This window comes from Peromyscus maniculatus, chromosome 1 (genome assembly GCF_049852395.1).
Source record: "Peromyscus maniculatus bairdii isolate BWxNUB_F1_BW_parent chromosome 1, HU_Pman_BW_mat_3.1, whole genome shotgun sequence".
Taxonomy (NCBI): domain Eukaryota; kingdom Metazoa; phylum Chordata; class Mammalia; order Rodentia; family Cricetidae; genus Peromyscus; species Peromyscus maniculatus.
In genome coordinates this window covers 155,268,642-155,294,270 of record NC_134852.1, presented here as the reverse complement: position 1 = coordinate 155,294,270, position 25,629 = coordinate 155,268,642, and the positions used below count along the sequence as shown (strand labels likewise).

At 53.4% G+C, this 25,629-nt stretch overlaps 1 protein-coding gene across 7 annotated transcripts in view; it reads left to right on the top strand.

The window, feature by feature from the left end:
- Ano1 (anoctamin 1) overlaps positions 1 to 25,629 on the top strand; it is a 157,378-nt gene that overhangs the window by 48,428 nt on the left and 83,321 nt on the right. For all 7 annotated transcript variants that reach the window (XM_076556100.1, XM_076556093.1, XM_076556106.1 and 4 more), the window contains 2 exons: positions 11,785 to 11,930; positions 20,775 to 21,107. In XM_076556100.1, the coding sequence (XP_076412215.1) occupies positions 11,785 to 11,930; positions 20,775 to 21,107 (479 nt within the window). Of the gene's footprint in view, positions 1 to 11,784; positions 11,931 to 20,774; positions 21,108 to 25,629 lie in introns of those variants that run through there.

Below are 25,629 nucleotides of genomic sequence, written 5' to 3'. Positions count from 1 at the left end.
TGTCAGCACCACGTGGCGTCTCTTAGGCATTAAGTTCCTCTTTGGCTGGCACCAGGGCCTATGCGAGATTCCCAAGAAAGCTTTCATTCTTTGGGTCCTGTTTTGAGACCCGCTGTTTGGGGTCCACTGTTTTGAGGCCCCTGTTTCAGTCAGAGGCCACTGCCAGGCAGCGCTTCCCCAGCAACCCACATCATGTCCCCACATTTGCCGTCACTGGCCCAGGTTCCACAGTGGCCACCACTGGCTGCTGTTCCTTCATGTGCCTTTTGGAGTTGGCTTTATTTGGTGTGACCCCTGAGAACCCTGCCTCCCCTGCAGTGCTGGGTTGGACATCCTGTCCCCAGCTCTGTGCCTCACACAAAAGAGTACAGCAAACACCAGATGTCCGCTGTGTGAAGGGGAGAGAGGAGTGGGGAGGCCCGCGTGGACCCTAGCCCAATGGCTGGGTGGCAACTGTGGTTACCAGCAGCTTTGACCAGCAGTGGCCTGGATGCCAAGGACAGCCATGTTGAACTGAACTCAGCTCTGAGACTCACTGTGTGGGACTCCCACATCCTCATAGCTGTCTCCTACTAAAAGAGAAGCAAGGGTCCCAGAGCCCACGTGCCTTGTCCAAAGTCACCCTGCCCCAGTGCAAGCCTGAGAGGGAGGAGGCTGTGCCCAGGTCTGGAACATTCTACACCCACAGAGGAACCTCACGTTAGCACTTAATGGTCCTCTGGCCTTGTTTGTGAACATTTGCGGAGCACCTACTGTGTGCATGGCAGTGCACACTTGGTCTGCTCCTCTCCTTCCAGGTGACTCAGTGGAGGGGGAAGCAGCAGACACAGCAATTCATCTGTGACCTCCCACATCCTGGCACACACACAGTTCAAAATACATCCAGGTGCAGAAGCCTGGCTAGCCGCAGTACCTGCGGTATGCCACTCCCAGGTGGTTCAAAAAAGAAAAAAAAAAAAAAAAAAAAAACCCAGAGGCCACTCAGCACAGCCTTCTATGACAGCTGGCAGGGAGCATCAGGCCAGCCAGCCAGATGGGGCCACCATGTCCCAGGCCCAGATGCTGCTAGCCCGATTCATGTTTCAGTGATTCCAGAAAGGCACAGCCCGCTTGCCCTGTGCTCCGAGGACACACAGCCAGAGAGCAGCGTTGCACAGTGTGGGCAGCAGTGGAGCTGCAGATATAGGCATGTTGTGGTTGTTCCCAGGTGTCCCCACCTTCACCCCGCCACCAAAAAAGAGAGCTCCTCCTCTAATCGCTGACAGACCTTGTTTTGTTGTTTGTGTGTGCATGCCCACGTGTGTGCATATCTGTGTGCACATACATATGTTTTTGCGTATCTGTGTGTGTGTGTGAGAGAGAGAGTGAGTGAGTGCCATGCACACCCCTGAATGTGACGGCCACAGGTCAACCTTGGGTGTCATTTCTCAAGGACCATCCACCCTGCTTTGTTCATGGCAGTCTCTCCTTGAGACCAGGCTATTTAGGCTGGCTGGCCAGCAAGCCCGGAGCCACCTGTCTCCACCTCCTGTGATTACAAGATCAAATCACCACGCCCAGTTTTTTATGTGGTGCTGGGGATCCAACTCAGGTCCTGGCTTTCCCAGCTGGGCCAGCTCCACAGCCCTGCAGACAACCCTTTAGTTCATGCAAAAACAGTGTCTCTCCCGTTTCTCCCTGAGCCCTGTACTCTGCGCCTATGAAGTGCCCTTGACAGCGAGGCAGCATGGGAAACTGCCTTACAGGCTGCACAACTCTCAGATGGTGTCTGTCTGCTCTGCACAGAGGTCAGCACTGCAGGGCAGGGGTGGTGTGTGGCTAGGTCACTGTGGGTCCTGGGTCCTGGAACCTTGGAAAGTTGCTTAGCAACAGCTGGCAGAGATGGGCACAGCATAGTTTGTTTACCTGGTCCCCACTGCCTTGATCCTGACAATCCCCACAGCCTTGGTTCACACTGCCCTGGTCTCCACTGCCCTGGTCCCCACTGCCCTGGTCCACACTGCCCTGGTCCACACTGCCCTGGTCCACACTGCCCTGGTCCACACTGCCTTGATCCTGACAATCCCCACAGCCTTGGTTCACACTGCCCTGGTCCCCACTGCCCTGGTCCCCACTGCCCTGGTTCACACTGCCCTGGTCCACACTGCCCTGGTCCACACTGCCCTGGTCCCCACTGCTCTGGTTCACACTGCCCTGGTTCACACTGCCCTGGTTCACACTGCCCTGGTTCACACTGCCCTGGTTCACACTGCCCTGGTTCACACTGCCCTGGTCCCCACTGCCCTGGTCCCCACTGCCCTGGTCCACACTGCCCTGGTCCCCACTGCCCTGGTCCCCACTGCTCTGGTTCACACTGCCCTGGTTCACACTGTCCTGGTCCCCACTGCCCTGGTTCACACTGCCCTGGTTCACACTGCCCTGGTTCACACTGCCCTGGTCCACACTGCCCTGGTCCCCACTGCCCTGGTCCTCACTGCCCTGGTTCACACTGCCCTGGTGCACACCTATCTGGTCTACACACTGTCTTGGTCCACACTGGTCTCCATCATTCCGCCTGCCCTGTGCACTTACCTCCTCCAGGTCTTGCCCCACAGGGCTTGGTGTTCGAATACCCATTTTCCTGGCTCCCAGTGACACTTCAGGGCTCCTCTGAGGAGCCCTCTACAAGCTTTCAGAACTACAGTGACCTTTTCCTTCTCTTGCCTACACAGTTGATAGCCTGTCCCTCAGTCTGGCAGCTGCCTGGGTACATGTGGGCTCCCTGTAGCCATCTCTTTTCTTCTATCTGCAATGGCTTCAGATAGGAAGGCTTTAGTCGGTGCACTGACTGCCCCCTTGGAGGACCACACTTCTTCCCTCAGAAAGAGCAAGCCGCTCCCTCCGGAGCTGGGGAAGGACACTGGGCTGGCTGATCCTGGGCCGGATGCGGCAGCTGCCACCAGCAGCCTCCATGGCTCTCAGCACCACCTGAAAATGTCAAGACAACAAACTGCCCTGCCTTGGAGCTGTCGGGTGTCCTGTAGACAGATGGCATTTAGCAGCCGGGCTTTCCTCCACCCTTTGCTTGTTTTACCTTAAGACAGTCTCAGTAAGTTGCCCAGGCTAGCCTCTAACTCACTGGGTAACACAATCGGGCCTAATGTTCTTCACTCTCCTGCCTCAGCACTTGAGGCTGAGGTCTCTGGTCTATACAGCATACTCAGCCCCCTTCCCACAGATATTTTATACCATATTAGACCAGATCCTGCTGGAACCTGAGCATAGGTTCCACAGAAGCAGATGAAGGATTTTGCTCTCCTGGACCTGAGAGAATACTGGCAAGCTGGCAATAGTCTTACACTCAAAAGAGGGCCTCCACATGGCATGGGGCTCGACATGGCACAGTGGAACAGAAACCTCAGATATGAGGTTGGAAGGGAGTTATGTGGCATCTCAGGTTCATTTATAAAGTGGATGGGATTTTGGCTTCAAGGCTTGAGTTTCCCCAGTGAGTGTATAAATGAGAGAGAGTGTGTGAGCTAGTGAATGAACGAATGAATGAATGAATGAACGAAAGAATGAATGAACAAGTGAGCCAGCAGCCTAGCCAGGGAATAGATTTGATTAAGGCACCTGTGAGTGACAGTTGTTGACAGAATGGATACCTCCCTCCCTCTCAGAACCCGTGACACCTTTCTCTGGGCCCACCCAGCCCTGACTCCCACCCAGGCTGAGTGGCTGAGGGAGATCTTATAGTCCATGCTGGGGACAGGGGGGCTACAGCAGCCGTCACCCTGATGTAAAGGGGAGACAGCTCCTGCTGTGTACACTGGAGCCACATGGAGGCTCTTATGTCCTATGTGGGGCCTTGAACTTCTGCCACAGGCCAGGTGGCAGCTGGGCCAATGGATGGGCTTTGTAATAAAAGAACTTTCTGCCCAAGGATGTCAGGAACACTCCTGCAGTCAGCCTCGAGGCAAAGATGGCTTTCTCTAAATTAGTGCAACCTAGATAAAAATCTGATAATTAATAAGAGGCCCCAAACATGCCCGTGGGCCATGCGATGGAGCAGATCTGAATCAGATGCCCTCTCCCTGATGAGCAAATGGACCTCAGTCAAGTAAGTTCTCAGCAGAAACCAGAGTAATCCCAGGACCACGGAGAACAGACTAGAAAGCCACATGCCTAGTTTCACTTGAGCAATCAGGAAAGCCTCCCAGCTGAGGTGGTTTCTGGCCACATGTGGTCTGCAGCCTGGGGAAACATGGCTTGCCTAAACCAAGGAGCTCCGAGAGTGTGAGATGGCCAGCACATTTCCAATCCGTAGAAAAACAGAAAACAAAAACCATTCCATTAATGAGCACTTGTTGAAGATAGATTGAAATTTAATTTTTTTTTTAATCTAGTGGACTACCTGAAATGTGTCGCTCGTTTGACCTGGTTATTTTTATTCCACGAATGTGACTGCCAGAGTATCTGAAAGCTGAACAGGGCTTGCCGCGATCCCAGCGACTGACATATTCCGGAAAGTTCTGTCAAGAGAGTGAGGTTCTTGGTGCCAGGGGCTTAGAGGTTCTGATGCCCCAGCACTGGATGGGAAGGACTCATGGCCTTGTCAGTGGGAATGTCGTTGTCACTGGGTTCATGTTCCTCCATCCCTGCAGCCCCTGGATTGCCCAGAGGACCTTTCTCTTGGAGGACAAGCACAGTACTGGTGGAAGAGACAGCTGGACAGGCTGGGAGTTTTTACTCTTTAAATCTGGGGAGGAAGCTGGGCAGCAGTTGGGGCCCTGAGGGGTCACCTAGCTGGGGTCCGGGGCATCCATATTCTTCCTGAGCAAGGTGGTCAAGTACACCCTGCTGCCCAGACAGGGCTTCTGATGCCAGTGTGTCACCATGCTGGAGACCAACCTGTGATTCCCACCTCATTGGGTCCCGGAAAGAGAAGGAGCTGGTGATTCCAGCCCCGAACCTTTCATGGCTCCTCCCTTGCAAGGCCCCAGGAGGAGCAGGGTGTGAATCTACTCACAGACAGCCATAATCAGGGTAAAACCACGAGTTAATATTTGTAGAGAGCTTAGCACAGGGCCAGCTCGAATAAGACAGCTTGTTAAATAAATAAGCACAAATGGAGAGAGCGTACAGGCTGCCAAACCCTAGAGCACAGAATGCCTGTGGCCGAGAGAGAACGGGCCTGGCGGGGCAGCAATGAGCCCAGGAAGAGGGAGCCAGGGCTGGTGGAACTGAGCTGAGTCAGTGTCCCCAGCCCCACAAGAAAGGCTCCTGGGAGGGGGAGGAGGCGACAGGAGGCTGGAGAGTCCTAGCCTAGCCTGGGCACCTTTTCAATTGTGTGTGTGTGTGTGTGTGTGTGTGTGTGTGTGTGTGAGTTCCCAGGGATCGAAATGAGCCAGACACAAGAAGAGACTGGACCTTCCCCTGAAACCGACCCTCCTGTAGACTCCGAAGACTGCTGGAACAGCACAATCCCCTTACACTGAGTGCCCAGCTTTGGCTGCATGCCAGGCCTGGCAGTTCCTAGTAGCAGCAACCACTGCTGGGCGCTGATGTCATGGGAGGGAAGGAAATGATTGACATCCCATCTCCTGCTAGCTCAGGGATGAATCCCCCAGCAGCGGCTTCCTCTAGATCTTTACACACCCAAGCTCACTTCAAGCAGCCATGTCATCTACTTTGTTTGGCATCTGTTTGGTCCTTCCATGAGATACCACCAGCCCTGACTCATAGGTGGCTCACTTTTCCCTTGTTCCTGTCTTTATCCTCAGGCTGCTGTGAGTCACCAGCAGTTCTTAAGGACCCCTCCATCTCCGCTTTTGGTACAGTTATTTATATAGTACAATGTTTCTCAACTGGTGGGGCACGACCCCCTCGAGGATTGCATATAGGATATTTATACCATGGTTCCTAACACTGGCAAAATTAGTTAGAAAGTGGCAACAAAAATAATTTTATGGTTGGGACTCACCACAACATGAGGACTTGTATTAAAGAGTTGCAGCATTAGGAAGGTTGAGAACCACTGATTCAGTGTGAGTGTGTGTATAGGAGCGCGCAAGCAGGAATCGGTCCCCTTCTCTGCAGTGTGGATCCCTGGGATTGAACTTGGGTCAGCAGGCCTAACTGCAAGTGGCTTCACCTGCTGAGCCATCCTGCTGGCTCAAAGAATTTTCTTTGGCAAATAGAATTGTAAGGTAGATTTTTTTTTTTTTTTTTGAGGTGCAGTTGTCTAGGTTTAGGGATGAGGGCTAGAGAGATGGTTCAGTGGTTAAGAACTCTTCCGGCTCTTATTAAAGACAGGAGTAGTTGTGTTCCCAGTACCCACACCAGGCAGTTCACGACTTCCCACACCTCCAGATCCAGGGATCGGATGCCCTTTTCTGGCCTCAGCAGACAACTACATTCATGTGCACACAGACACCCACAGACACATAGTTAAAAATAAAATAAATCTTTAGATTTAAGGATGAAAGGGGAATTTAAAAAATTAAACTCACGGCCACACACATGCTGGTGAGTTTTTGTTGTTCTGAAACAGATTCTCAGGTAGCCCAGGCTGCCCTTCTACTCATTATGTATAACCTTGAACCCCTGATCTTCTGCCTCCATCTCCTGAGTGCTGGGGTCACAGGATACACTACAGTGTCTGTCTGTCTGTCTGTCTTTTTTCAATGCTGTACTGGGGATGAAACTCAGGGCTTTTTGCATGCCAGGTAAGCACTCTACCAACTCCCCAGCCCTCAGGCACGTCTTAATGCAGAACACTACAGGGAGGTGCTGCTATCTGCCTGACCTCTGACACCTGCATATGTACATACATAGGATTCTCAGTAGGGGTTCAGCAGACCCTGGTGAAAACTGGCCTTACTCTCCCACCTGACCTTTAAGCTAAATGCATTGACTGTCAGGTCAGCGACATGTGTGGTCTGCCCATCAAGGGTGACCTCAGAATGGCGGCCAGCCTGGGGGCACCTCGAGGATGTCTGACAAGGTCTTGAGACAGTTTTCAGTAGTCACAGAGGAGGCAGCCGGAGAAGATGCTCCTGGATTCTAGGGGTAGAGGTGACCAAGGACACAAAATAGCCCTGGGGTCAAAGAATGGTCCCATCCCAAAAGCCATGGGAGTGTTTTAGTTACCTTTGCATCCTTATTACCTGAGAACAATTTAAAGGGACAGAGTGTTTATTTGGGCTAACTACATCAGAGGTGTCCATCATGTCAGGTAGGATGTGGTTGAGCAGAAAGGCTCACATCACAGCAGACAGCAAGCAAAGAAAGAATCTCTGAAGGGACTAAGGCCAGGTCTTGCCCCAAGGACAACCCCCCCCCCCCCACACACACACATAACTTACTTCCTCCATCAAGACCCTGCCTCCTAACTCTCAATACCTCCTAGTCATGCCGTCAGATTATGAACCCATCAAGACATCAATCCACTGCCCTTAGGGTGCAACCATCTCTGGAAACACTTTTGTGTAACTTTTCCTGGGGAGATGTGAACAAATGCCCATTCACCCTGGATAGAGCATTGGCAACAAACCAAAGAAACCGTTCTAAATAAGCTCACTGGTCAATTGAGCTAGACTCCTGTGAGCTTATTGGTGGTGGCTCAAAGGAGGCTGCATTACTGAAAAACCTACCTCAGCATGAATGACAGCTCAGGAAAGCAGTATCCCTGGAGCTCCCTGCATGATTTGCATGCAAATATCTAAGCCAGTCGGAGGGGCAGCGAGTCTCTTCTCCCCAGGCACTGTTCTGTTTATATAACCTCATGAGTCCTGTAAGTTTTAGGATCTTCCTAAGTCTTGGGGGTTTCCCTTACTGAGTCTTAAGGAGCTCCTGGAGAAGGAATGTTTCAATTGGGAAAGCATTGCTGCATTAGCACCACATCACAAAGACACCCAAAAATGCATTCTACCAATCTCCTAGATGACTCTCAATTCACAACAATTGACTGTCCCTATAAGATGACTCTCAATTCACAACAATTGACTGTCCCTATAGACCCATCAAGAAGATTCCTCTGCTGGAACAGCCCCTGGCCCAGGGCTCACCAGGGTCAGAATTCCAGATGAGTGTAAAAGAAGAGACGGAGGCATGGTGAGGCCTGGCAGTGGGTGACAGGCAGTTGGGTGCTTGTTTGTGACCAGCGTCTTTGTGACCAGGTATTGCCTCTCTCTGGTGCAGAAGCCCTCCTTGTGTCAGACTTTGTAAGCACTCATCTGCTCCTCTCCCTGAGCTGCAGATGGCTATGTTCTCAGACATGTGATGCAGGGCAGGGCAGAGGGCGAGAGACTCCTTCCGTGTGGGCAAAGCCAAGACAAAAGGCCACGGGAAAGGGTTCCCTCCAAGCCTTGCACAAGGCAGGTCCTCTCCTCCCTTCTATCACTTCCTGCTCCCCCCTCCCCCACACACACCCAGGACTAAGAAATGTCAGCAAAGACACAGGTGTCTGTTGGTTCCTGGCATCAAAGTCAAGGGTGATTCGAGAAGGCAAGACGACGTACATTGAAGGCCGGAACTTTTCAGCATAAAGAGCACCCTGTGGCCTGCCAGCTAGGCCATGTTAACTAATTAATGAGGGGATTAGTCTTGGTGATAGAAGCTGGCCGTTGGGGTATGGTGTTATGAAAACTGCTGTGTTCTTCAATGGACAAGGCCCATTTCCACTCAACTACTCCGAGGGGAGACAGTCCCCAACAGCATGGTCACTGGGACAAGCAGGCAGTGAGCTGGAGAAGTGACTCACCCTGGAACAAAGGCTCCCAGAGACAGGGCTTAACTTGGAAGGCAGTGTTCTCTCTTTCTCCTGGAAGTGGGTCTGGGAGCTGTTGGTTTAATTTTGTATTTTTGTTGTTGTTGGTCCTCAAGATTCCAAGACCCAAGAACTCTGTGCCTGAACTGTGGGGGACAGCTACTTGTCTCATTGCTCTGATAAAACAGAACTTAGGCAGGAAGGCTTCATCTGGCTCACAGTTTGAGGGCACGGTCCATTGTGTTGGGAAGGCATGGAGTCAGGAACGTGAGGATGCTCATATTATATCCCTGGTCAGGAGGCAGGAGAGATGAATGCTGGTGCTCAGCTGGCTTCTCCTTTTACTCCCTTAGGGGCACCAGCTCATAGAATGGTGCCCCCCACATTCAGAGTGGGTCTTCCCACCTCAGTTAACCCAATCTAGAAACTCCCTCACAGACACACCCAGAGGCTTGTCTCCTAGATGATTCTAGAAGCTATCAAGTTGATGATCAGCATCAACCATCACAGGATTCTTTCCAGCCCATCCATCCCCCAGACTCACTGTGCGGAGGCCATGACCCCCCCTCAGCACTTGCTGGGCCATCCCTGAACTGCACTCAGAAGCCTTGGAGAAAGGGTAACCAGAAGAAGCAGAGGTTGGAAAAGGAGAAAGTGGAGTTTTCCAAGCAAGCTGGTGTCAACTCCTGGCCAAGGCGGACTGCAGAACCAGGCCAAACTCTGAAAGAGCCTCAGCACAGCTTCTTCTTCTTCTTCTTCTTCTTCTTCTTCTTCTTCTTCTTCTTCTTCTTCTTCTTCTTCTTCTTCTTCTTCTTCTTCTTCTTCTTCTGCTACCTGGGGACAAGATAGAGCTGCCATGTCTAGAGATGGTCCCCCACCTGGCAGCTTTCAGGGGCCTTGGAACAAGACCAGGAGGGCCACTCCCACCCTAGAATCCCCTAGAAGAAAAGTGCCACTTCCCAAACATGTAGGAACACCAGTGCTTCTGGTTCAGACCATTTATACACAGTTATACTCCTGCATGCACGCGCGCGCGCACGCGCGCACACACACACACACACACACACACACACACACACACACGTTCTCTCTCTCTCTCTCTCTCTCTCTCTCTCTCACACACACACACACACACACACACACGTGTTCTCTCTCTCTCTCTCACACACACACACACACACACACACACACACACACACGTATGTACACTTTATTTTTGGCATAGCACTAAAGTCCCATCCGGTGCATCACCCACACTAAGCATTCTACAATTGGGCCACATCCCACATCCCTGGCCCTGACCAATTACATTTTTTCTCCTAAAAAGAAAAATTATACCTTGTTGATTTCTGAAAGATCTCTGACACCTGAACATAAATTTAGGAGAAGGGTGTGCTCCAGTTACACAATGCCAGTTGTTTATCAACAGAAGTATGAAGTTACATAATCCTGTGTGTGACTGTATGTCTTTCCAGCCCAGTCCCCGGCACAGCAGAGGCTGGCGGGGGAGGGGAGCTGTTTGCACTGGGACTCGGGCAGCTAAAGGCATTTCTTAAATCCCACTTTAGGGCCACTTGGCACCAATGGGAGTGGCTAGATCAAGGGCCCAGTGGCCTCTTCACCTCTCCAAGTTCAAAGACTTAGACCTGGGGCGGTTCAGACAATGACAGGATGGCAGCCGCCATGGCTAAGCGCACTGCGCTGTACAGCGAGACGATGTTGGTGCTCATGAAGGTGCCAGCCTGGGAGCCTGAGAAGGTGCTGCTTGGCCCCTGGGCTGGAACTCCGGAGCTGTAGCCAAACACCACCCGTCTTTCCCACCCATTCCGCCTCTCTAGGCACAGCCTGGGAATCACCAGAGGCAGTGCTGACTTTCGGCGGTTACTCCTGAGGGCCTTGAGTGTTCCCATGCAGCTACACGACAAGCCGGTGGGAATGTGAGCCGTGGGGAGCGGGTCGCCCACCAGACAAGGTGCTGGTGGAAGCACTCCAGGCAGACAGGGTCTGGGGACAGTGAAAGAGGAAAGCCTGGCTGCCTGGGGGCTGGAGAACCCAAGAGGATGTCCTGAGGGACAGGGTCTCTGATGGCCACCAGGAGGTAGAGGAAAGAGAGGCCATCCTACAGGGCAGGTGGCTAGTGTGACCCCTGCAGACTAAAATCAGGACAGTAGCTGCCCCTGGAACCTGCCTCCTCCTCCTCCTCCTCCTCCTCCTCCTCCTCCTCCTCCTCCTCCTCCTCCTCCTCCTCCTCCTCCTCTGGAAGGGAGATTTCAAGACACCTACTGTGTACAGGGACTCTGCTAGGTCCTGGGGTGAGAGAGCACTGGTTCCTAGCCACTCTGTAGGAGATGCAACCTGCCTGGGAGGGTCAGGTCAGAGTGTTCTGTAGCCTCCTTAAGTCCTCTGAGAAAACAAAACGAAACCCCACCAAACAACAGGGTACCTTCACTAGCTGACACCCACTCTTTCTCCTGTGGAAGGGATTATCTAACAGCTCACAGGTGGGGGCTAGAGTCCTTGGAAGATAATGGTGGGGGAGGGGGTCTACACAAGGGCAGACACCTGGGGAGGCTCAGGGTAAGGGAGGGTCCCAGGTAAGGGCTCTGTGGTTGATCTGTCACCTCCCAAAGAGACAGCAAAGTTAGCTCCATGGTCTCTTATTTAAGGTGGGGTCTGGGGCACCTCCCCTCCGAGTAAAAATCCTTTCCACCTTCAAATTAAAAAAAAAACCCAAAACCAAACAAAAAAACAAACTCAAAACAACAGAAAACCCAACTCTAAAGGGACTCTGACCCCGGATAAAAATAAAACTCAGAATCCTTTCTTCCTGTGTTTAAATTTTTACGGAAAATCTGACCCGCGTGGCCGCCGCCCCTGCGCTTATATCTTTAAGGCGGAGCCGGCGCGCGGCCAAGTTCACGGCGCGCGGGCGCCCTCGGGACGGGCCAGGTGGCGGCAGCGCCCGGGAGGTCGCGAGGGAGGAGGGAGCGGCCACGTCCCGTCCGCGCCAGGCCAGCACCGCTTCTCCGTTGCAGACGCCACCGAGGCCGTGGATGGGGAGCGCGCGGCCACCATGAGGGTCCCCGAGAAGTACTCGACGCTCCCAGCCGAAGACCGCAGCGTCCACATCGTGAACATCTGCGCCATCGAGGACCTCGGCTACCTGCCGTCCGAGGGCACGGTGAGTTTGAGTTCGGGTGCGGTCACGGGCTACCTCTCCGCACCGTGCAAAGACGCTGGGGGCTCCCACTCACGCACGTGCGACCCGGAAACGCGCTGCTACCCTGACCAAGTGCGCGCGACCCGCTGTACTCTGCGTGTCCTCCCACCCGCGGAACGCTGCGTCCTCCCACCCGCGGAACGCAGCGCCCGGGGTCCCCTTAGTGTCCCTGGGATCTTTGCAGCTCTCGTCTCAGCGTTTGCAGTGTCTCCCAAATGCTCGGCCCGTGGTCCCCAGAGTGTTGCTGGGGTCTCTACAGCTCATTGCCAGGGGTCTCCAGAGTGTTCCGAGGTCTCTAGAGTGTCCCCGAAGTCCCCCTGGCGATGGACCTGGGGTTTCCAGAATGTCCTCGAGATCCCCAAAATGTCCCTGAGGTCTTCGCAGCGCACTGTCTGGGGTCCCCAGAGTGTGCACAGCGCCCAGCTTGGGGTTTGCAATGTCCCCAGGGTGCCAAAAGTGTCCCTCGAGGACTTTGCAGCTCCCAGGGTCCCTAGAGTGTCCCGGGGTCCCTGCAGTGCCCGCTCCGGGTTCCCAATGTCCTGAGTATATAGCCCACGCCCGGATGGGACCCTCCTTTCCAGGCCCTTGGCCAGGGGCGCCCTAAGGACACCAGGGTGGGTGGGAGTCAAGGGCAGGGACCAGGTGGCCACCAGGTTGAGCAAGACCACTGCGCCGCCACCCGGTGGGGTTGAGTCCTAAGACTCCACCTGCCAATAATGCGAGTCGCGCTCAGCGCTTAAGTGAGACAAGGGAGATCGCCTACCGCGAGTCCCTAGGCATGGGCAGGGTGGAGCCAGTCACCTACCTAGTTGGGGAACCCAGTCCAGAGGCCCCCTCTACCTTAGCATTGTTCCGGCGTCCAGACCCAGCAGGTCACAGGGATCCCTGGCGGCACGGGGTGGGGGTGGGGGGGAGGCAAATTCACTCCTGATGAGTTTGGTTTAAAGAACAAAGTTTCCCAGGGAGCGGGTGGGGGCGGGGCACTCCCAGCGGGGACCGACAGAGCAGAAGCTTCTTTCTCTTCCTGCCTCCCCAGGCCCCTCACGGTCCCCTCCTAGGCTCTGGAGAGCATAGCTGCCCAGTGCCTGGGGCTCTAGCCTGAGGCTGGAAGAGTGGAGGGCCCAGCTTGGGGGATTGCCCTGACCTGCCCTAGCCTGGAGCTGGGAGCCAAAGGGCTGGGATGGATACTCCCAGAGGCCTGCCTGGAACTCTGGCTGGGCAGAGCAAGCTCAGGCTGTGGACAGACCTGGCATTCCTGGGGTGAGACATAGATAGGGGCTCTACTGGGTGGTACCCAGAGTTCTGGGAGCCTGGACTAGGAGCAGCTGTTGATGAGTAGTGCCTTCCTCTCATGTTCCTGATGGGAACAGCCTTAGAAGCTCAGGGGGATGGTTGAACAGAGCTGTGGAATGGGCCCTCGATGGGCCTCGCTGGGCCTCGCTGACCCCTGTTGGCCCCTGGGCACCCAGAGAGAGCTAAAAACAGGGAAGGCTTCGCCCTTCCGGAGCTTAAGGAGTTCTGATGGAATGCTCCCGTGTTACCCGTGACAGGAACAAAGGACAGTTCCCCAGAGTTGGCCAACTGAGCTTCTTAGCTTGTTTAACTCAAAACAACAGGGTGGAGTCAGGGGACAGGGGTGCTGTTAATACAAATTGGGAAATTGAGGCCCAGAGGGACAGGTGACTTCTTTCCAAGTCAACCACCAGTTAAAAAAACAGCTGAGGGAGACCGCAAGCAAGTCTGTCTAGGAATGGACATGGTGGGAGGAGCTGGGTAGCATCCAAGATGTGGGACCCAGAGGTGGGAACATGGGGACTCCAGTTGGAGGCACTGGGGAAGGGCGGTTGCCAAAGTAATAAAGAGGTGTTATTGTAGAGGTGGTGCCCATGGGAGGGGACTTGAGTATGAGCAAACAGAGTCTGAACGAATGGCCCTGGGCACTGGTGTTCCCATCCAGAGACCGGTGTTCACACCTAGCAGCTATCAGTGCCCTTCAAACCAAAGAGGCCACTGAGGTCTTAATCTTATTCAAAGTCTTCACAGTCCATAAATATGTGGGCCGGTCCTGAGGACTGAAGGAGGCCAGTGGCCCTTATTTTAAGCAGAACTTTTCCTAGATGCTTACACGGTTTTTTAGGCAGGGGGGCCCTGGGTCCATGTACAGGACAGACAGGTCATACTCAGGGATCATGCTGCAATCTGTAGCTCTGAAACTGAGGTTCTTCTGAGCATTCCCACACTAGCTACCCTCGTTAGTCATCATTCAAGTCACACAGCACAGGAAGGCCAGTGCTCTCGAAGGCCACAGGGCGTGGGCTGCACCTCCCTTCCCTAGAAACACAGCCTTAGACAAAACTCCTCAGCCCCCGGCTGCGGTGCCCAGACTGTCCTGCCACCTCCATGTCAAGGGAAAGGGGGCAGACGACTTCATCGGTTCAGTCACAGAGGCAGGCTAGGGGAGCATCTGGGAAGCCAGGCGCCAGGTGAATGTTGACTGGTTTTCGTTGTTTTCTCTCTTCTGATCTTTGAACTTTCTGTTTTTAATGCAAGTTCTCCATGGCCTGAGATGCCCACACCCAGAAATACCTGCTGTGGGTGTTAGCCCACCTTCTGGGACAAGGGCATACATAGACTGCTTATCTGCCATCAGAGATGTCTGTTTATAGATTCCTGGGCAAGCCCAGTGATCGGAAATGGATAGCTTGTGCATATGAGTCAGGCGAAAACCGTCTGGAATAAAACTGAAATTTTACATTGGTGTTACCTGGAGTAGGACATGGTGGCCTATGGTTGTCATCCAAGAGCTGGAGAATCAGGGACAGGAGACTTGCTGGGAGTCTGAGACTACAGAGTGAAACCTTATCTCAAGGTCAATCAAAATGCACTGATGTTTCTCATCAGTCTGAAACCCAAGTCTCCAAATCAGAAGCAAGTCCTTGAGTCTCTGATTTCATCTCTCCCATTTAAGAAATTCTGGAGTCTTTAGCTTCCTTCAAAAGCATTAGTATTTTGTCACAGGCTGTTTGAATTCAGCCTGGGCTCCAGGAAGTGGAGGTGGATGAGGAGGCTTGGGTCCCAGCACATTTAGGATGTGAACATGGGGTCCTGCCACTGCCTCCCTGTTCTGCCCAGCATCTTGGGGGCAGCTAGCACGACCTTCCCTATTTGTGGTGCTGGGACTGGATCTGCATTTTCTCTAAAATCTTCACTGGAGGAAGCTCTTTCCAGGAGCACTTCCCCCATACATCCAGGAAACAACCCCATCACATTCAAACCCTGCAAGAGTCCCCTCACATTCTCTAAGGCCGTGGCACATAGAGGTAACTAGACACAAGCTTCTGTTGTCCTTTGTACATGAACACACACACACACACACACACACACACACACACACACACACACACACACACTCTTTCTCTCAACCAGCCATTAAGAGATTACTAAAAAAGCCCTTGCCTTCTATGCAGGTGTCCCTTTTCTTAATTATAGGAAAAGAGAGCATTTGGAAGTTGCACATAAAGTCCAGCCCATATCCCTCCTGCTGCAGTTTACATAGTTTTGTCCTGTTCTGTACAGGGAAGGGACATGCAGATTCAGCTGGTGCCTCTGTCTCCCAGGCTCACCTCAGAACAGCCTTGCAGACCTTGGGGGTCCCAGGCAGGTACAGAGAACAGTTGGCAAGGATCCCACGTTGTCTGTTTGTCTAGAAGTTGCTACCCACAGACACTGAACAAAGGCGGCTTTTTCCCACTTGATAAAGCCTGTACCCACGCAGACAAACAGTTTTGCCAATGGAACAGGACAAGTCACCAAGGGACGACTGTGCTGCTGCTGGTGGCACCTCCTGCCACCCACACCCCCCTTTGTCAGTTTTAAAATCTGAATCTGATACCCTGCCACCTTTCTCTCTCTTATGGTCCACTCTGATAGTAAGGTTCTTTTCCCCTGCCCCACGTGTGTGTGTGTGTGTGTGTGTGTGTGTGTGTGTGTGTGTGTGTGTGTGTTCCAGAGGTTAGCGTTGGTTGGCTTCCTCTCTCCTCAATTTGCTTTCTGAGACGGAGTCTGTCATTGAACCTGGAGCTTGCCAGTTCCATTAGACTGGCTGGCCAGTGCGCCTGTCTCTCCCTCCCCATACTATGGTTACGTTCAGTGCACGCTGCACCCAGATTTTTACATGTGTGCTGAGGATTGGAATCCAGGTCCTCATTCTTGTGCCAAGGGCTTTAGGGACAACCATTCTATCCCTTTTTCTTTCTTCATGTGCTCAACTCACAGAGAGAGCTCCCTGGGGCCACACAGTCTGCTGGGGCCTGTGGTAGATACTTTATGGTAAACATACTGAACCCTTCCAACAGTACCGAAGCAAAATCCTGTTAAATGAGGGAGGACTTACTGACCTGTATCTCAGGGAGGTGGCTCCACCTCCTAGGGCCAGTGCAGCCAAACCATGGCTGAGCTGGTCTCTGAGCACAGGTAAGATGAAGCCCACTTTGGCCACTGTACCTTCCCCTAGCACTGACAGACCCCTGTGGGGAGGCCTAAGAGAGCCATGTGGACATGTGGCAGTTGATCATGTTGGATCTGATCCCTGCCTCACCTCACAGAAGCCTTGGTGGCTCCCTGGGGTCATTTCCCTGACTGTCACACAGAAAGGCTCTGACTGTCCTTTTCTCTAAGTCATGGCTGTCCATCTTCTTCAATGGCAGCCATTGTTCTGGTTCTGAGTGTGGGTGTGTTAGGGCTGTCCCTGGTCTAGCCTCAGGGGCTCGTGCTGAGGAAAGTTAGAACTTCTCGGAAGGTGGTCCGCAGGAGACCAGCATGGCACCTTGGATCCTAGACAAAGAAGCTTGGAAACCAGTTAGAAGGATGAAGAGAGGGAGGGGGTGGGGGGGAGAGAGAAGAGAGGAAAGCCAATGTGTGCAGCAGGGGAGAAGGCAGGTAGGAGGGGCAGGACAGAGGTGAGGTGAGGTCCCAGCTGCAGGAACTGATACCAGGATCGACTGTGTTTGGAAATGAGGTTGAGACTCTGAGCCTCTGGGGTGACCTGGGTGCCAGCAAAGGCAAGTGTGTCCTCAGACCCCCGGTATATGACCATCTTGGCTCAGCATGACCACTCTGCCTAACATGGTCCAGGGGGTCCTTGTCTTCCAGGGCTCTCTGCTGGGGTCTGGCTTGCCTTCTTCTTCAAGGCTCCTCTAGCAGCCAGGACCCTGTGACTTTGCACTTCTCTGCCCTTCCTGGGATTCTGAGAAGGACCTGCCCTTGGCCCCGGGTTGGAGCCAGGGTGACGGGCGTGCCCCCCAGGCGCCTGGCCCTGCATATTCTGGGCCTGCTTCTGCTCAGCTGCAGAACCCTCGTCAACCTGGCTAATCCTCCTGGCAGGAAGTGGCTCTACTGCCCTTCCAGACGCCCAGCCACCCAGGGTTCCCAGGCTTGGATCTGGCCTGGCCAGCTTCGGGGCCTGTGAGAAGCCATGGCTGTTTCCAGACCTCCCTGCCAGCCTCTGCTTACTAGACTGCCTGGTGGCTCAGGAACTTCATGGTGGGATGGAGTCACCCTTCTGGCTGTGTCCCTGAGTAACGAGTCAGAGCTGGGGTCCTAGGACAGTGGGTAGGGATTTGGTACCCAGGGCACTGAGCTGGTCTCCTGGGGTCGACCTCCTCTCCCGTGTGTCAATCTCAATTTCTGCCAGGTCAGGTGGACCTAGCAACAGTGTTCCCTCCATGTGCGGGACATTTGAAGACAGGGTGCCCCATTCTTAAAAAGAGTGTCACCATTTCTGTGAAGGACAGAAGTGCCTTGGGTGTGTGGACAGGATCCAAGGCTAGGCCCAAACCCATGCCTACCCCTGGCCTGGGGCCCCTGTGCCTCTACAGAGACACATACTCTCCTTGGTGGCTGAGGACAGATGTTCAGATTCCCATAAATTTAGCTCTTTACTAGGCCAGAGTGTCACTCTAGCTACACTCCTGTTTTCCTCAAAAGCCAGCCCTAAACTACAGGGACTGTGGCTCAGTGAGTAGAGTACTTACCTAGCGTACATGAAGGCCTGAGTTCTAGCCCCAGCTCTGCATAGAACAGGGTGTGGCAGCGTGTACCCCAGCTGCAGCACTGGGGAGGCAAAGGCAGGAAAATCTGAAGTTTGAGGTCATCCTTGGCTACATAACAGGTTCCGGGCCAGCCTGGGCTACAGCAGCTCTTCTTCAAAAGAACCAAACAAACCAACAAACAAACAAAAAAACCCCAAACAAACCAGCCTGAGCCCCCCTGAGGCCGCACAGATATGGGGTTGACTCTGGCCTATAGGCACCCAGAAGGTCACTCATAGAGAACAGGAAAGAAACCCCTTAGGAGCACTTTGGGTGGAATATCCACACTGTCAAGGGCCCCGTGGAGGCCCCAGGATGGATGAGAACCCAGTCATATGGAGAAAGTAGGTGGAACCCTTCCAGCTTCCTTCATCTATGGGTACTGAGTGGCCAGTGCCAGCCATTGGCCCTGCTCCCTCTAGGAGACACATCTCTTGGGGGTAAGGATGCTAAGATGCAAGGTGGTGATCCCCCCCCCAACCCTGGTAGCTGGACCCCACCCAAGAGGCCCCTCTCCCTCCATAGCTATGAACTAGATACAGCTCCTCTCTCCCTTGTCCCCCTTCACAGCCTACTGTGCCTCCGAGAAGGATGTTGTGCTGCTACTTCTGAGGAAATCCATGGCCCTTCAAAGTCACAGGGGGAGGTGGGCAGTGGCTCCCCAGCTGCTGGTATAGCAGAGTCAAGGTCAGATCAAGGCCAGGCCTCTGGTTATTGGCGGAGCTTAAGCCTCTGACATGGACAGGATGGGATGAAGTGGGTTAGAGGGACAAGGGACACTATAGAGGGACAGAAAGGGACATGAAGGGAGTGGAGAATCCCACAACTGGGGCCATAGCAATAGGTCTCCATAGAAGGGAGTAGAACCCAGCAGGCGGATCCTGAGGAAGGCTTAGGTCTTCCAGTACTATGTAGGGGAAACTGAGGCCAGCACTGCACCCCGTGTGGAGGGACTCTCCACCCAGCTTACAATCTTTCAGTATAGCAAAGGTTCCAGGAGGAGGCATCCTGGGTATGGTACCGAAACAGACATGTAGCTGTAGTTGCTAGCCATTGTGTTGGGCTTCACATGCCACCAGGGAGGACCTAGCTGCTGAGATCCTCCATACCACTCTGTGTGGACCAAGAGCTGGTATAGGGGGAAGGGTAGTGTCTGCTCTGCGTGGCTGCTAACCTCTGAGAAAGAAACTGCTGGAATCAGGTGTTCAGGTTGGGTGGAAGCCAGCCCTGGGGACGGCTGGCAGTTCTCTGCTGCTCCTCAGGCTGTGTCCCAGCCTGGGTCTCAGTCCTCATTCCTCCATGCCAGAGCCCAACACTGGGATTAGGTTTCTGAAGGATCCAGGGTGAGTGAACAAGGGCCTCATACATTTAAGCTCTGATTGTATAGCTCGCCAGTGGTCCCGAAGCCATCATTATGTTGCCTGGATGCTATCTGCATTGTACCTGCAGATAACCTAATTCAGTTCTGTCCTGCCTCAGGCCCTGTCCTGCATGCATCCTTTCTGGGGCCTTCACTTTGGGGCTTTTCCAGCACTTTCTTCCAGGAGTCAGATCTGACCTTTCCACCCAGAGACCAGGAGGTCCTATTGGTGACCAGGCATGATTTGGCATCCTTGGGGGAGGCAAAGATTCCCATCTAGAGTGTGGGCCCCAAGAAGACTGTTCCATCTTCTACATATTTCAGCCCATAGGACTGGGTCTGGCTCACAGTGGGCATCTATAGGGGTGGCTGACCCTTGGTATAGCACAGTAGTGGTTCAAGATCCCTCAGATACTGAAGCCCACAGGTGCTCAAGTCTCACAGAAGATGGTCCAGTGGTGCTGGGGGTGGCTTACCACACAAGCACAAGCACCTGAGCTTGGATTCTCAGCACCTACAATAAAAAGCTGGGCATGCTGGCATGCATATACTCCAGCACTGGGGAGGGTAGAGATGAATGCTGGGCTCCCTGGCCAACCAGCCTAACCTAATGGGAGAGCTCCGGGCTCAGCGAGAAACCCTGTCTCAAAAAGATGAGGAAGATGGGTTGGAGAGATGGCTGAGTGGTTAAGAGCCCTCGTTTTGCTCTGGCAGAGGACGTAGGTTCTGTTCCCAGCATTCACATGGAGGATCACAACCATCTACAACCCCAGTTTCAAGGGATCCGGTGCCCTCTTCTGGCCTCCATGGACACTGCACACTCATGATACACATACATACCTGCAAGCAAACACTCATACATGGAAAAATAAATCTTAAAAAAAAAGAAATGAAACCAAGGAAGACGCTTGTTGTCTGCTTACAGCTTCTGAACACATGCAAGTTCAGAAACATGCACACACACACACACACACACACACACATACACATACACACACACACACACACACACACACACACATACACACACACACACACACACACACACACACACACACACATACACACAAAGGAAAACTAAGTAAAATGCTGGGGTATTTGCATAGAACCTGTGCAGAGTGGTGACTTTAGTGAGGAGGGAGTGTATGCAGGCGCTCGGTACACCAGCAGGTATTTATAAACATTTTATACCAGGAATTTGTTAGGCCCTGGCTGCAGCAAGTGGGGATACGAGGCCCGGAATGTTGGTCAAGTGCCTGGGTGAATAGCTGAGTGCAGCACCCAGCTGAAATCCTGTTACCAGAAGGCTTTGAGAACCACTCCACGCTGAATACATCTCTCTTTCTTGCCTCACAGCTGCTCAACTCCCTGTCCGTGGACCCTGATGCTGAATGCAAGTATGGCCTGTACTTCCGGGATGGGAAACGCAAGGTGGACTACATCTTGGTGTACCATCACAAGAGAGCCTCGGGAAGCAGAACTCTGGCCAGGAGGGGACTACAGAATGACATGGTCCTCGGGGCCCGCAGTGCCAGGCAGGACCAGCCCCTTCCCGGGAAGGGGAGCCCTGTGGACGGGGGCTCACCCGAGGCCCCCATGGATTACCACGAAGATGACAAGCGCTTCAGACGGGAAGAGTATGAGGGGAACCTGTTGGAGGCAGGCCTGGAGCTGGAACACGATGAGGACGTAAGTGTGGCCTCATGTTGGCTCGGGACACCAGGTGGACATAGGCTGAACAGGTCTGTTTGCAGAAGGCAGTGGGAGCAGGTAGCCTTGAGCTTGGCTCTTGTGGCCACGGAGTGGGCTAGAAATTGCTTCTCAACAGCTCTGGGAAGTCCCAAGCCAGCCTCCTCCTCCTCCAGCAACCGCATCTGCCTAGGGCAGAGCTGGCCAGTGACTGTGACCTTGAGGTCAGAGCATTTCCTGCCTCTGCTCAGCCAGTGCCCGGCATGGGAAGCTTTGCTGGGTCAGAGGGACGAAGCGTGGAGCTGTTCTGGGAGCTTCTGGTGGGTGTCCTCAACCCTTCTCCAAGCCTCGGTTTCTCAACCTGTGAAAAAGAGATCGGTCTGTAGGCTCTTGGGATCCCTGCTCTGAAACCTGCATCTCTGTAACCCTGTGTTCAGGAAGTCTAGAAGTTTTGCTAAGAGAAGTTTCTGGACAGAACAAAGGATCCACTGTCTCTTAGGACAGCCTAGGAGAGTGGCTCAAATCATTGCAGCTCTCAACCACTCAGCCAGTTGCTGTGTGCTTCCTGGTTGACATCTTACCCTCTCCGCATGAGTATGTGGGGAAAGGCCCCTGCTCTGCATGGCTAATCCCAGTGCTCAGGAGACTAGCAGGAGGATTGAGAGTTCAAGGCCAGCCTGGGCCACATAGCAAGAGACTGTTTAAAAATAAGGAGGTGAGGCTGGCAAAACACCTCAGTAGCTAAGGAGCTTGCCTTGCAGCCATGAGGACCTGAATTTGGTCCCCAGAACCCATGCAAAAAGCCAGGCATGGTGACACACACTTGTAATCCCAGACCTGGGGATGGATAGTACCTGAGGAATCACAGCTGAATTCGTCCTCTGACCTCCACACACTCATGTATATGTGCACCTGCTGAGGATATTGTCCATTGTGACCCAGTCTCAGGGTTTTGTCCACCTTCTTGAGGTTGGACCCCTGGCAGGTATTTGAAAACCTTTCTGTGTGTTTCCTGTGGCAGTTCCTAGGGTGCTTGGGGAAGTTGAGGGATCAGGAGGCAAAAGTTTGAGGCTGGTGAGGACTTGGAGGCTCCTCAATTCCAAGGCTGGCAGCTAGAATGTGGGCATCCCTGATCCTCTGTGGTTTCTGTCACCTTGAGCAGAGTTGTGTCTGGCCTTCCCCTGTCCACTCAGGCCAGCCTGGGGCTTTTGGAACAAACTGCTGCTGTGTGGAGTCTATTGTGCAGGTCTTTTTTATTCCTGGAGAAAGAGAGAGTCTTTCAAAGTCTGTGGGTCTCTCCCCCGCTGAGGTGTCCAGTGTTTGTGTGGACTTCCATAGCTGTGTCTTACATGTGTTCGTTTCTCTATCCAGGAGGTTCTTTCCTGGAACAATCTGAAATTCCCAGGTGTGGGCCCTCTGACCTGGGGTGACTCAGGCTGACCTGTCAGACCTTAGTCTCTGAACTGAAGGCCTCAGTTTCCCCATCTGGAAACTGGAGATAGCAACGACCTTCACGCAGTGTTGAGCACAGGACAGACATGTCTTTGTTGGCTGGGATTCCTGCTATGTCAAAGCTGGGCATGGGGGTGCACACCTGAGCCTCAACACCTGAGGGAGGCTGAGATGGAAGAGAACAGTGAAGCTGAGGGCAGCCTGGGCTACAAAACCAAAACAAAAGAGAGGGGGTGAGGGAAAGAGGGGGGGGAGTTGGGAGAGAGGGAAAGGCTGGGAGAAAGAGGTTTTAGTAAGTGGTGGCTTCTCTCTTTTTTGCAGTAAAAATGAAACAAGAGGGTTTTAGTGACTCTTTGTTTTAAAACAAAAAAAAAAGTGACCCCAAATTTCACAGACAGTTTGGCTCTAGGGCTGATGAAGGCTTTACAGCAGTTGGGCTAGCCCCTTTAGAAAATGAAATCTGAGGTGTTGAAGAGATGTCTCTGTAGTTAAGAGCACTGGCTGCTCTTGCAGAGGACCCAGGTTCAGTCCCCAGCACCCACAACCAACTGTAACTCCAGTTCCAGGAGCTCTGACGCCCCCTCCTGGTCTCCACAGGCTCCTGCATGCACACGGTGCACAGACATACATACATGCAGACAAATACATAGATAAAATTTAGAAAAAAAAAATAAGAAGTGACAAACGAAATATGGGACTGGGGGTGGAGCTCAGCTGTAGAGGACCCGCCTGGTGTGCCTGAGCGCCTGGAGTCAGTCACTGGCACACAAAGAAAGGCACGAGACTGTCCAGATTTTCGGGGGGAGGGGGGGCGGTGTTCGTGCATTGATGCGTTGGTCCTGATCTCCCACCTCGTTCAAGGCAGTCTCCTTGTTGTTCGCGCTGTACTGCATAGCTCAGGCTGTCTCTCCTGTCCCTGTCTCTTATCTGGCTATGAGTGCTGGGGTTACAGATGCATGATGCTATACCCACCTTTACATGGGTTCAGGTCCTCAGACTCACACAGCAAGGGCTTTATGCACCCAGCCATCTCCCAGCCTCCCACCACCACCACCACCGCCGCCACCTCGTTTTGAGAACAGGGTTTCTCTCTGAACCTGGAATTGCCATTTCAGCCAGGCTGGCAAGCCAGCAAAGCCCTGGGATCCACAGGTCCCTGCCTGCCTGTGCCAGGGTTACAGGTGCACACGGCCACGCCCAGTTTCTGTGAACTGAGCCTGAATCTCTGCAGGTTCTAGTTCAAGCTCCCTACGCAACGACACTGAGTGGTCCTCCCACCAGCCTGCTGGAAGCCTCAAGACTTCAGGGCTGGCAGGGCCACAGTCAGCAGCTGCTGCTTGCTGTCCTGGGTGGAGCAGAGGCAGGGTCTGGACCGGCTGTTTGGGCACGCACGGCAAGCAGAGGTGTGAGTGGGCCCTGGCTGCCGAGATTAGCAGGCACGGCCAGCCCAGCAAGGTCAGGCTTGTTTTGGGGTGAAGAGCTAATAAGCTGTTCCCGGGTGTGCTTAGATTACAGGGAGCCCGAGGGCTGGCAGATTTTGAAACGAGAAAGCCTGTAACGGGATCCCCCAATTGCACTCGGACTCAGTTTGAAGCAAAATGTCAGGTTTAGGTGTCTTCTGTGGGGATCTGAGCAGGTACCCCAATACTCTGTGCCCTCCCCATACCGCATACTAACACTTGTGCCATGGAAGCTGGTCTCCCAACCTGTACACCATGGCATCTGACCTTTAGGCGCAACCCTAGCCTCTGCTGGACTGGCCGTAACTCTCAAACCCTGAAAACTAAAACTGTCTGTCCTCTGTGATGTTGCCGAATGTGCCTGGGCCCTGAATCACCACCAGCCAAGGGAAACCTGTTTCCAAGGCTGCGTGGGGAGATGAATGATGACCTTGAAGGAGATGAGATACCCTGTGTGTGACACCAGCCACCTCTTGGACTGTCATTGGCCACAAGGCAGCATTGCAGAGGTCTCCAGTCCAGCTTCACAGTCTGTACCCCAAAAAACCACATTGAATGATCCTCTCTCTGAGAGGTTGGGTCTCTCTCTCTCTCTCTCTCTCTCTCTCTCTCTCTCTCTCTCTCTCTCTCTCTCTCTCTCAGAGGTTGGGGGAGGGTTTCACTCTAGCCTTGGCTGTTCTAGAACTGGCTAAGTAGACCAGGCTGGCTTCAAATTCCCAGAGATCCTCCTGCCTCTGCCTCCTTGTGCTGGGATTAAAGATATAATTCTAGCACTCTGGGACTTGTTCTGCTTTTTGCTATTAAGTTGGCTGTTTCAAATTGTCTTCTTGAGGATGGGTGGCTGAACTTGACTGGGAGCCTCATGCAGACCAGACCCTCTCTCCTTGCTTTCTCACTGAGGCCAATTTACTGTCACAAGGTTGTGGGGATGACATGTGTCTTGTGACACTGCTCTCGGACAGAGAACAGGTGACAAGTGAGCACAGATGTGTGGTGACTTAAGACAGCAGATTGCATGTTACATTCTGGAAGCCACAGGTTGGAAGTCAAGATGTGCGCAGAGCTGTACTCTGGCCTCCTCTGTTGTAGCTCATATGTCCCGTCCTGGTCTTCACAGTCTCTCTCTTTGGGGCCCACCCTATCCCATTTCAGCTTTATCTCAGCCTGCTTACATCTGCAAAGACCCTCTCTCCAAATAAGGGCATACCCGCATATCTCGGATAGTAGTTATTGTGGGAGTGACGCCCATTAAACCCACCTCGTGAATAAAGCCCTGCCCGGAAGTGGGGACAGAGCAGGGTGGCAAGTGGGCCAGCAGAAGCTTCAGTATCTGTGGTAGAGAAGTGGAGCTCACAGCTGGCACAGGGTGGGTTGACAGCCTAAGCTAGGAGCAGGTCTGCCCTGGGGGGGCCTGGCTCCCCATGGGGCCAGAATGCACCCTGTACAGCCCCAGGCAAATGCTAACACAGGCTTCAATTCAGCAGTCCTGGGGTCCTAGACTGTCCCTTGAGTGGTGAATGGGGGAACTTCTCTCCCTGGATACATCCCCAGAAAGGGAGGAGTGCTCCTACCCACAGCTCAGTCCCCAGAGGTGGCCCCCACGTGACTGG